The sequence below is a fragment of the Fukomys damarensis genome, unplaced genomic scaffold (assembly GCF_012274545.1).
Source record: "Fukomys damarensis isolate Sample0158 unplaced genomic scaffold, DMR_v1.0_HiC HiC_scaffold_32, whole genome shotgun sequence".
NCBI lineage: Eukaryota > Metazoa > Chordata > Mammalia > Rodentia > Bathyergidae > Fukomys > Fukomys damarensis.
This window is the reverse complement of record NW_022900944.1, coordinates 47,665,419-47,676,736: the sequence shown is the minus strand read 5'-3', so window position 1 is coordinate 47,676,736 and position 11,318 is coordinate 47,665,419. Positions and strand designations below refer to the sequence as shown.

Sequence of the window (11,318 nt, the reverse complement as noted above, 5' to 3'; positions counted from 1 at the left end):
ACCCCAGTAAAAAAAAAAAAAAAAAAATCTAAACAAAAGGTTGAAACCAGCTGGGCAACTTAACAATTTAGGGAGATGCTGTCTTAAGATTTAAAAAAGAAAATATTTAAAAGGGCTGAAGAGGGCTAGGGATTTAGCTCAGTGCCTGGCTTGCAAGCACAAGGTCCTAAATTCGATCCCTTATACCAACAACAACAACAAAAACCAGTATGAAAGAGCTGAAGATGTAGCACAGGGTAAAGGCCCTGGCCTGGGGCTCAATCTCCAGTACCAAAAAAGGAAAAAGAGAAAAGATGGTTAACAGAGGCACTTTTGCCTTGCTAATAGAAGACAGAAAAGGTCTCTCTGTTGCTCTTAGTTCCTTTTCTCATTGCTGAGGCAAAGAACCCAGTGCCCAGTTGAAGGAAGAAAGGTTTATCTGGCTCACAGTTTGCTGAGGTTTCAATCTATAATTGGCTAACCCCAGGGTGGCACAGGGCAGAGGGGAAAGAGCTCATGGGGGACAGAAGGCAGCAAAGCAGCAAGGGCGACCACAGCTCTTCCTGTCCCTCGTGCCTTATCCAGGCTGCTTGGGGTAGGCAGCACTCGCCCTGACGTGGCTCAGGTTTCGATGTCCCTCACAGCATCATGCTTGGTAGCACCAAGCCTGGGGGCACTGGGATTAAGGGCGAGAGTGCTACCCACCCTAAGTAGTCTGAATAGGAAAAGGGGGCAGAAAGACACTGTCCTTTGCTGCTTTTGCTACCTTGTGCATGCCACCAAGTCCTTTCTCCTCTGTGAAGCACCCCGCCTTGGAGCCAGCCAATTGTGGACTAAAATCTCTGCGAACTAAGCCAAATAAACCCTCCTTTAACTCTGGGTGCTGAGCATTTCAACTCAGCAATGAGAGAAAAGTGACGAACAACACACCCTTAACCCTAGTGCCCTTGATCCTGGCATTGCCCCGTGAATCGATACCAGCGTCACACTAGGTCCAGTCACCTCTGAAAAGCCCCGCCTCTGACCGTGTGAGGCTTTGAGGGGCACCGAGACACAGCCGTACAACCCCTCATGCAGGCGGTCAGCGCTTCTGAAGCTGGCACAGTCAGCAAACACCAGCAAAGGGACTGGTGGCCCCAGGCTCAGGCACAAGCTGAGGACCCAGGCACGAGGGTGGCAGGTAAGGCCCAGTGGTTGCAGGTCCCACGGGGCATGGTAGGAGGGGTCCCTCATGTCACCACAGCCACAAGGGACCTTTGTGGACACACAGTCCTTGCAGGTGGTAGGTGAGGCCATGCTGGTCAAACTGGTGTCCTTGTAAGAGGAGGGGCTGAGGCATGGCACAGAGGCACGCACTTCCCCAGCATGCACCAGGCCCTGGGTCCATCCCCACCACTGAAGGAAGAGAGGGACACAGAGAGACAGACAGACAGACAGAAAATGAAAGAGAAACAAAGGCAGAGCCCGGAGCAATGTAGCCACAAGCTAAAGAGCACCAAGGACCCGCAACAGCGGCAGAGGCTGTGAGAGGACAGGTGTCTGGAGCCTGTGCAGGCTGCTGCTGAGCCCCCAGTGTGCTTCAGTGCGGAGACAGGGATGGAGGTGCTGGCCGGGAGCCAGGCCCTCATCTTCATGCAACCTCGCAGGCTATGGCTGGCAGGAGCCCACTCCACAAGGCAGACACAGGCCCGGGGTGTTGCTCCTGCTTAGCCCCACAGCTGGTAGACAGTGGAGCCAGTACCATTTCTCCAAAGACGCACAACAGGCAGAGGGGACATCTGGAGGGAGGGGTCTCTGGCAGCCATCAAACCTTGGGTCACCGAGACCCTGTGGGGCTCCTCCCTGCCCCATCCAGTGGCAGTGGCTGCTCTTGGGCAGAGGGAAGGCCCAGGCCCCCAGGCCCAGGGCCCTGGGATGTGGCTGGCTCAGGACTGGCTCTGGCGCCCCCTGCCTTTTGCAGTGTGAGGTGGGTTAACTACTGATCACCTGGAGTCAGCGCAGCTCTGGGCATGGAAGACCCGCTCCCCCAGGATTGTTGCCAACGGCACAAGAGGAGACTGGAGGGGAGATCGTGGGCTGTTGATCGTCCTGGAGGAGCTTGTGCAGCTGGTTTTCCTGATGCCAACTCGGCTGTCCTCAGAGGAGCTCAGTCCTCGCCGTGGCCCAGGATGGCCGCTGTCCTCCTCAGGGGAGCTCTGGTCTCCGCTGTGAGCACCTCTTCCTGGCTCCAGCACAGACCCCTCAGCCTGGTGGCACAGACCCTTCACTGCCGATGCACTTTCTAGCATCCACTACTGGCCTTGGGCCTTCCCGGTACAGATCCTCCATGCGGACTTGTGTGGACACTGCCGTGGGATCCAGGCCCTCAGCGGGACTTGTGTGGACACTGCCACGGGATCCAGGCCCTAGGTTGGATTCTTCAGGTCTCTGGTGTGTGGACAGGTCTCTTGTGCTCCTCTGCATTTGACTTTTCGGGTGACTATTATAAAATAACCCTATAAATTATGAGTCCTGTATTAAATCTATTCCCTTGCAAACCCTGAGAACAACTTGGTGCCTTTCTGGGCCGATGGAAGCTGCGGGATGAGTCACAGGCCCCGTGCTCCCATCTGACAAGCACTCAGTCCATAGGATCAGAGGGAGAGGGCAGCCCTGCAGCCTCACCCCACAGCCGCACCTCCTGACCTGCATAGGATGACGGCCAGGAGGTGTGCGGGGTTGGCCCCACCTCAGGAAGCACCATGGAAGTCCTCAGACTCAGGCCCAAGGTCAAGATTTCCTGGATCACCAGGCCAGACGGATCCCAGAGGGCTGAGGGCACAGCAGAGGCAGCCAGGCCCCCAGGCCCCACAGCACCCTGGTGCCCCCTGAGCCTGGCCACTTCCCAGGATTGTAACACTCTTTCCGGGCTCTCCCTCTCGGCTGCCTTTCACAGAGCGAGGTCCACACAGGGACAGATGGCTGTCACCGGCCAGAAGGGCTCTGCTAGCACATGGCCAGCCCTCCTGCAGTGCAGGAAGCTGCAAAGGGCAAGCCCCGCCCCACCCACTGGGACACTGCTGTGAGCAGCCCAGGCCAGCAGGAACAGGTGGGCGCAGCTTTTCCAGCAGGGCATCAGGAGATGACTGTCCTTGGCCACAGTGCGCAGCCTACGAGTGCGCTGCAGCTGCCCTAAAAACATCCCAGAACGTGGCACCTGAGACAATACCCACTGTTCTCCTCGAGTCCCAAGTGAGTCTTCAGGACCAAAATCAGGGCATGGGCAGGGGTGGCTCCTTCCAGGGCTCCAGGGGGAATCTGTCCCCTCAGCCTTTCCAGCTTCCGGGGCTTTGGGCCTCTTTCTCCGTCCCCACAGTGCCTTGCTCCAACCTCATCTACCTGCATCACAACCGACTCTGACCTCCCGACTCCCTCCTACGAGGACCCTGCAGGACATGGGCTGGCCCAGACGATCCAGCACCACCCCCATGCCAACATCCCCAGTCACATCTGACGGTCCCTTCCTCCACGCAGGTGGCGCATCACAGGCCCGCACAGGGGACCTCTGCCCACCCCTGCAGGGAGACGTGCCTTGCCACACCACAACCAGCCACAGGCCCTCTGCTCAGCAGCCGGTGAGTGGGAGTGCAGACAGCGCGGACACCCTGGACAAGGATGATCCACATCCTCAGTGGGACAGGGAATCCTGACTGCCAACCTGACCGGATTGAGATAACCACCCAGGGAATCAGCACAGCACACTTCTAGGTGCATCTGGGCATCGTGGGGTGTAACCTTGGGGCCCGTGTCTCACCCTGGCCCCTTCTCCTTGGGCTCTTTCCCTTTCTTTCTGGTCCCCAGCCACACCGTGCAGTGACTGGCTTTGCTCCCTCACACCCCTCCACCATGAGCTTCCTGGAGCAGCTGACCACAGACCGAAGTCCCGGAACAGTGAGCCGTGTGAGCATCTCCTCCTTTGGGCTGTGGCCTCAGGTGTTTGGTCCCAGAGATGGGACAGCTGACAGCGTAAATGAGAAGGAAGACGTCGGATTTCACCAGGCTGTTCAGAATGGTACCCAACTTAAAGTTTAGAAATTGTTCATTTCTAGAGTTTTCCATCTATTTTCAGACCACCGTTGACCAAAAAAAGGGAAACCACAGAGAAGGGCTCCACAAAAGCTCTGACAAAGTCTAAAAATCTAATTACATCTAAGGAGATGGACAGCTCGAGGTGGCACAGGGTGACTATACAGATCTGTCTTATTGTTTGAGTAATTTTATAAATTCATTGAAAAACAAAAATACCAGCCCGTCGCATGGCACACACCCATGATGCCAGCTACTGGGGAGGCTGAAGCTGCAGGATCCCAAGTCTGAGGCTGCCCTGGCAACTGAAGCAAGACTCCGTGTCTGAATTTAAAAATGAAAAATAAAAAGGGTCTGGGGATGTAGCTCAGAGGTGGGACACCTGCCCAGCGTGCGCAAGGTGCTAGGCTCCATCCCCAGCCCTGGGAGCACATGCAACACATAACACACACACACCACACACACCACACTCCCATTTGCCGGGCATGGATCCCCTCTGCCCAGCTCTCAGGGCCGGCACAGGGCAGGGGCGCAAACTGCAGCAGGGGCCACAACGGGCTACAGCCCGGGTTCCATGTACCATGTCGCCCCCTCCCCAGAGAACTCTGTTGAAAGGCCACTGCGAGATGCACCCCTTCGTGAAGAGGAGTCTGAGTCCAGGCTGGGGCAGAAGGGCCCAGAGGAGGGGCAGGCAGGAAGCAGAGCCCTGCCACCAGCCGTCAGCTGCCCAGGCACCACCCTCCTCGGTGTCTGCAGCTCCCCTCGGTGCAGGTATAGTTCCGGTCTCTCCGGAGGGCTGCCTGGCCGTGTACACAGCCACCTCTGCAGGCTCCGAACACCTGGCCTCAGGACGAGGGTGGCCATCCTGCCAGCGCCTCCCCTGCTGCCCTGTGCTGTCCCTGCCCACCACGTCACAGCACAAAGGCTAGAAAACAAAGGGAAACAATGGCCAGCACCGTGCGACCCTGGACGACACCGGCCCCACTGGTGTCACTTTCCTCCTGTAGGTACACTTTCTGATTTCCCCTTATGAAGCAAGCATTACATCTATGGCATTAAAAATAACTGCCGAACTGAATTCGTTCTTAAAATACCAGATGAGTACGGTACTCGGGGTGGAGGAGGGGGATCAGCACGACCTCGGACTTCAGTGCCGACGTGGGAATTCCGAGCTCCTGTGGCTCCCGGGCGAGTTCACTCCCCTCCAAGCCCTGAGCCATCCCAGCACGGACGCTCACGTTGCCCACCGTGGCCACTGCCTTTGCTCATCGTGATCAAAGGTCTCTAAGCACCAGGCCGAGGTCTGAGCTGGTGCCGAGTTGGATCTTCCCGGAAGCTCCCCAGCCGGACAGAACCACTCCAGGCAGAGCAGGAAAGGTCCTCCCAGGGCCCCGTCTGAGCACAGGGCAGACCGAGGGCCGACCGAGCAGGGACTTGTGGGCCCTCAATGCCACTCCACTCTCCTGGCGGCCCAGGCCTCAGCCCACAAACACCTAGAGTCACCTCGAAATCCCCACAGAACCCCATGATCACTCAGGACCTGTTCCTTACAGGTTGGGGGCTCCTCTGAATCCCCAGTTCAGTGCCCAAACCCCACACCAGGCCACTGCTGGCCCAAAGCAACTAATCTTATGCCAGCCCCGGGTGGGGTGCCCGACTGGGGCCCAGTGGCCTCTGGTTTCCTCCACATCGCTGCAGTGCCCTGCAGGTAGCAAACACCTCTCCCCCACCGATGGCCACACCACACCTCACACCATCAGAACAGCCAGCTCCTGTGTCCACGACATTCCCTATTACACATGGCGGGTACCGCCGTGCCGAGAAGAGGCTGGGGCCCCACCCACGGGCACCTGAGGCCCAGGGTTCCACGGGAACCAGCCTGAGAAGCACTCGCGAGGTCCCCAGGGACAGCACCCCAGCAGGGAGGGCCGCCCCGAAACCCGGCCACCGGCCCTACCTGGAGGCCGCGATCTCGGCCTTCTGCCTGGCGATGGTGGCAGCCCGCTCGGCGGCCTCCACGGCCCGGTCCACCTTCTCACGGACCTTGCTGGCGCGCAGCGGGATGAGGTTCTTGCGCTTGCCGCTCACGAGGATGTTCTGCTTGTACTTGCCCTCCTCCTTGGTGCCGTCGGGGAAGGTCATGCAGCCGTAGCCGTGCCGCCGGTTGCAGGCCCACTCGCCCTCGTACTTGAGCCCGTCGGAGCGCTGGCTCACGCCGAAGCCTGCGCGCTTGTCGTTCCTCCACTCGCCCACGTAGGTCTCGGTGGTGGTGGCGTCGATGTCGTCCTCGATGACGGCCAGCTCGGCCTCCTGGAGGCATCGGGGTGCAGTGCCGAGCCGTTGGTGTGCTCACTGCGCAGGGAGTTGATGGACGTCCTCAGGGGCGAGCGGATGACCGCCGCCATGCCGTAGGGCACACTCTGCCGCACGCCGTAGCCCTGCCGCATGCCGCCGACCCACTGGCCCTGGTACGTCCCTGGGAAGACAAACGGAGAGGGTGAGCTCCGGGAGGAGGCCGCGCCTGCCAGGGGTCACCGAGAGCTGCTTCATGGGCCCTTAAATCGCTCAGGAGGCTGAGGCAGGAGGATCACTGTGAGTTCAAGGCCAGCCTGAACTATAGAGCAAGACCCTGTCTCAAAACCAAACAATGATGGCAAAAACCCAAAAAGCCCCCATCCTACTTCCATGGCTGATTCCTTCCCTTAGAGTCGGAGAACAGGCAACTGGGAAGAGGGGGCTCAGCCCCAGAGTGGTCCACAGTGTCCTGCACCTTGCAGTGCTCGCCTGGAGAGGTAGTGAGCTCCCCACCGCTGGAGGCATCGAAGAGGAGTTGGAAAGACTTCCTGGTGGGGAAGAGGCTGGGGCAGACTCAGCAGACTCGGCAAACTCGCGAGCAGGGAAATCAACCAAACCAGCACCTGTAAACCCCTGGTCGCTGCACCAGTGTCCTTGGGAGCCATGGGGTGTGCCTGCCAGCAGGGAAGGGACCACATGGTACTCCACATGGAGCACTGATTGCTGGAGAGGAGGGAGGCTTCCTCCCGGGCCGGGGCCAGGCAACAGCACCCAGGGAGGGAGTCCAGGCGCAGACTCAAAGGCCACGTCCTGCCACGTCCTGCCACACCCCAGTGCATCCTGGGATGGGACACAGTGCGGAGGAGCACCAGGGTGGGCAAAGGGGGCAGGTCGCTGCGCCCAACAGGGACAGTTTCCGCTCTAGGACAGAATGCACTTAGAGTCCCTGAGCCACACACTTAGGAGCGGCTGAAGAGCCAGGCACCATGGCATGCACCTACACTCCCAGCTACTCCGGAGGCTGAGGCAGGAGAGTTGCATGCAGGAGTTTCAAGGTGAGATCTCATCTCAAAAAGGTGCAGGGGGTAAACTGGTGATACACGGTGTTACTGAAAAATATGGTGAGTGTTTCAATTTTTAAAAATTTAGTACAGTAAGGGAAAAGAAAAAAATGTGAGAGAATGAAAAGATGAAAATAAAGTGTTTGTAGATGGGGAGGGGAGGAGGGGGTGAAGGGAGGGCAGAGGTAAGGGGAAAAAAATGAGAATCAAGACTTGCCATGTAAAGGTACATGATCCCAACAATGAATGTAACTGTACTGTATCCCTAAATGTACCAATAAACTCAATAAAAAAAAAAAAAAAAAAATTTAGTACAGTATAAGACACACTGCCAAAAATCCTCCTCAAAACACTGATCCTGTGGCTCTGGCCTCTTTCCAAAGCAGCTCGGGAGTTCTCTTTCGTGTCACTACAAGGTGTGATCAAAAACACAGTGAATGCTGCCGTCTGGGCCGGGGATTTACCTCATCGGTCCCGCCACCTGCCTTTCAACTGCAAGGACCCGAGCTCAATCCCCAGTACCAAAAAAAAAAAAAAAAACAGGCCTGACCGCTCTAATTTGTGTGTGACTTTAAACAGGTTTCCGGACCTCTGACCCTGTTCCACTCTTGCAGAAGCAGACCAAACTCTGGGCACTGCAGCCCCTGAGGTTAGAGGTGCTGTGGCCAGGCCTGGTTGTTAGATCCGTGAGCAGCGAGCCCGAGGCTGGGCGTTTTCCCCACCTCGGGAGGGTCCAGCACATGCTGGACCTGCTCACTGTTCTTTCAGCCAAGGCAGCAGAGGCTGCAGAGGCCCCGAGCCTGGAACCCCCATGTAGTCCTGCCGAGAAGGCTGGAGATGTCACACCGAGAGGTCTCACAGGAAAGCTCGGGTCTCTTGCGCCCCCTGAATCAGGAGATTGGGCAACTCTGGGTCTCTCCTCAGAGGTAGAAGGGCCCGGCACCCACAGCAGTGGGCGTGGGGGCACCATCTAGACCATGTGTGGGGCCCAGCTCTGCAATGAGGCACCTGCGATCCCCCAGCATCACCGCCAGACCCCGGCTCAGGAAGGCCCATCACTCCCATGCCTTCGTGCACTGGGGCCCTTACTCACCTGCGCCCCAACCTGCTTCACCACGGCCAACCCAGCCCAGGTTCCGCCCCCATTACGCCTCCCGTGCCCAGTCTCGGGCCACCAGTACCCACATCCACTGCACATGCTGCAGGCTGAGTCAGGATGGCCTTTGCACACACAGGTCCCAGTGGGACATCCAGTTCCTTAGAGGCACAGGTGCCCACCAGCTTCCAGAACCTTCTTCCACTCTTGTCCTTCCTTAACAATGGCTACCTGACAGTCCCAGAACATGAGTGCTTCACTCCAGCTACAGGCTCGCCCGGGCCTAGCTCAGGCCTCGGTTTTTATTTTATTGTTTTATTTTTCGTGCTGGGGGTAGAATCCGGAGCTGTGCACGCATTAAGCCCACACCGTGCTGCTGATTTAAACTCAGCCTCCCATCCGCACTTCTGATAGCTAATATTTACACCGACCTCAGCTTCATCCGTGGGGAAGCTCCCAGGGTGGAACTGCTTGCTCATGAGGAAGGTTTCTGATAACTGTGCTCAGGAAAGACTCCTAGAACGATCACGCCCTCTGCGTACCCACATCGCTGTGTCACCAAAAAGCCCTTCCAAGCGGGGCTGGGGGTGAGGCCTAAGCTGGAGCCCGGAGCCCCCAGCGGGTGGACGGCAGCTCTGGGGTGGGAGTTCAGCTAATGGGAACCACCGGGCAGGCTGGGAGAAGCAGCCGTGGCACCTCAGTTTGGAACCCCAGCCTCTCTCAATCTCCAGCCGTGTAACTACATAGATAAGAAGTTAGAACAAAACCAAGAAGAAAAGGTAAAAAGCCAGACTGTTGAAAACATGTAAATAACGAGTCAGGCACAGCAGCACACACCCAGGATTCTAGGTTCTTGGGAAGCTGAGGCAAGAGGATCACATTACTCAGTGAGACCCTGTCTCAAATTAAAAAATAACAAGGGCTGGGGATGCAGCTCAGTGGTACAGTGGCCCTGGGTTCTACCCCCAGATATATATAATTATATATTATAATTAACCCAATTACACATATTCTGTATATATAATTTATATGTAATTTATATAGCTACAACATACATAATATGTTCACAACTTTGTATATAAATATACTGCATGTTATAAATGTACATATACTTTAAAATAATTAATAGTAAGCAGACAGCCCCCTCACTGCAAGACACAGGGAGAGAAGAAGCAGAGCCAGGAACGGCTGGGAGGAGCAATGCAGTGACACAGAACCAAGCAGGGCCACTGGGGGACAGTGCTGGTCCCCACAGGGACACCCTCTGCTCCCTGCCTGGCCACCTGAAGGAGCCAATGGTCACCAGACACTAGGAGGCGGCCTCAGTGCGAGGAAGGAGGCCAAAGCACAAAGAAACGGGGAAGAGAGAACTGGCCACAGCCACGAAAGATATGGGTGGAGGCTGGGGACGTAGCTCAGTGGTGCTGAACCTGCCTCACAAACACAAGGTCCTGAGTTCAATCCCTGGTAGGCAGGTGAGGGGGCAAGAACAGAAAATTTTAAAAATGTATCAAGGAAATTGGAATCCAAATCCCTAGGAAGTAAGATGTTGTATCCCCCACTGGAAATAAAATGCAATTTAAAACAGGAAAGAGCAAAGAAAAGGAAATCACAAGGATAGTTAAAATAAAAATTCTGGTGGCTGGAAATGGATGCAGACATCTGTAATCCCAGCACTTTGGGAGGCTGAGGCAGGAGGATAGAAAGTCAAAACCAGGCTGGACAACTTAGCAACTTAGTGAAACACTGTCTCAAAAAATTATAGATCTGAGGGCCGGGGATTTAGCTTCGTGGTTCCACCACCTGCCTTGCAAGCAAAAGGACCAGAGTTTGATCCCCAGTACCAAAAATTTAAAAATTTAAATTTAAAAATTATAGAACTGGGGATGTAGCTTAGTGTGGAGGCCCCAGGTTCAATCTCCAGTGCCTTCCCCACAAAAATAGTAAATGAGTGAAGGTACGTTTAAGAAGATCTTTCAGAAACTAAAACACAAATAAGAGGTAGGAATGGGAGGCTGAGATGGGGGGCTGACATGAGTTCAAGGCCAGCCTGAACTGCAAAGTGAGATCCTGTCTAAATAAATTTTTAAAAAAAGAGGTAGGGAAAACTGAAGAAAAGGCTCATCCAGGAGGCCCCGAGTCCAAGGGTCCAAGGATCAAGAGAGCCGAATGCAATGCAGGCGACCAAGGCAGAGCAGGAACATCTCCCAGAACTGAAGACTGTGTGTCCAACCAAGGGCTCACAGACACCCTGCATGGGACAGGAAAGAGCCCACACCAAGACCAGGCAGCATACAGTTTCAGTTACTGAGCAGGTTTTACATGCTTCATGGTGAAAGAAAAGCAGACTGTTCCTGATGGACTGAGACAGGCAGAATGGCAGAGGGTGTCACAACAGCAACAAACCCAGAGATTTCCCCAGTGGGAAAATGTGCCCACACCACCACAGATTCTGAGCAAAAATGATTTTCAATATACATCCTATGCATATTTATCAATCAAGTAATCAAGCCACAGAAAGTTCATGTTCCATACATCCTTTCTCAGGAAGTTACTGCAGGATGTGCACCACAAAAATGAAGGAGAAAACCAAGAAAGGACGGTCTGGGGAGATAAAACACGTGAAAGGGGACTTACAGGAAGATGAGCACACAGTGAAGACAGTAAACAAACTGTCAATTGTGTGTGCTTCAAGTAGAGCATCGGGCAGGTATGAATGAAAACCTCCATCAAGAGTTGTTTTGTTGGGGCTAAGGATTTAGCTCGGTGGCACCACTCCTGCCTTGAAAGTGCAAGGTCCTCAGTTCGATTCCCCAGCCCAC

At 55.5% G+C, this 11,318-nt stretch overlaps 1 protein-coding gene and 1 long non-coding RNA gene across 2 annotated transcripts in view; one reads left to right on the top strand and one right to left on the bottom strand.

Annotated features, from left to right (window-relative positions):
* LOC117283891 overlaps positions 1 to 3,899 on the top strand; it is a 4,601-nt gene extending 702 nt beyond the window's left edge. Inside the window, exons 2-3 of the long non-coding RNA XR_004514923.1 lie at positions 3,493 to 3,593; positions 3,820 to 3,899. This is a non-coding gene — a long non-coding RNA (uncharacterized LOC117283891). The remainder of the gene's footprint in view (positions 1 to 3,492; positions 3,594 to 3,819) is intronic.
* Positions 1 to 11,318, bottom strand: part of Jph3 (junctophilin 3) — a 56,995-nt gene that overhangs the window by 31,875 nt on the left and 13,802 nt on the right. The window contains 2 exon segments of the mRNA XM_010627504.2: positions 6,002 to 6,354; positions 6,357 to 6,520. Coding sequence (XP_010625806.1) covers positions 6,002 to 6,354; positions 6,357 to 6,520 — 517 coding nt within the window.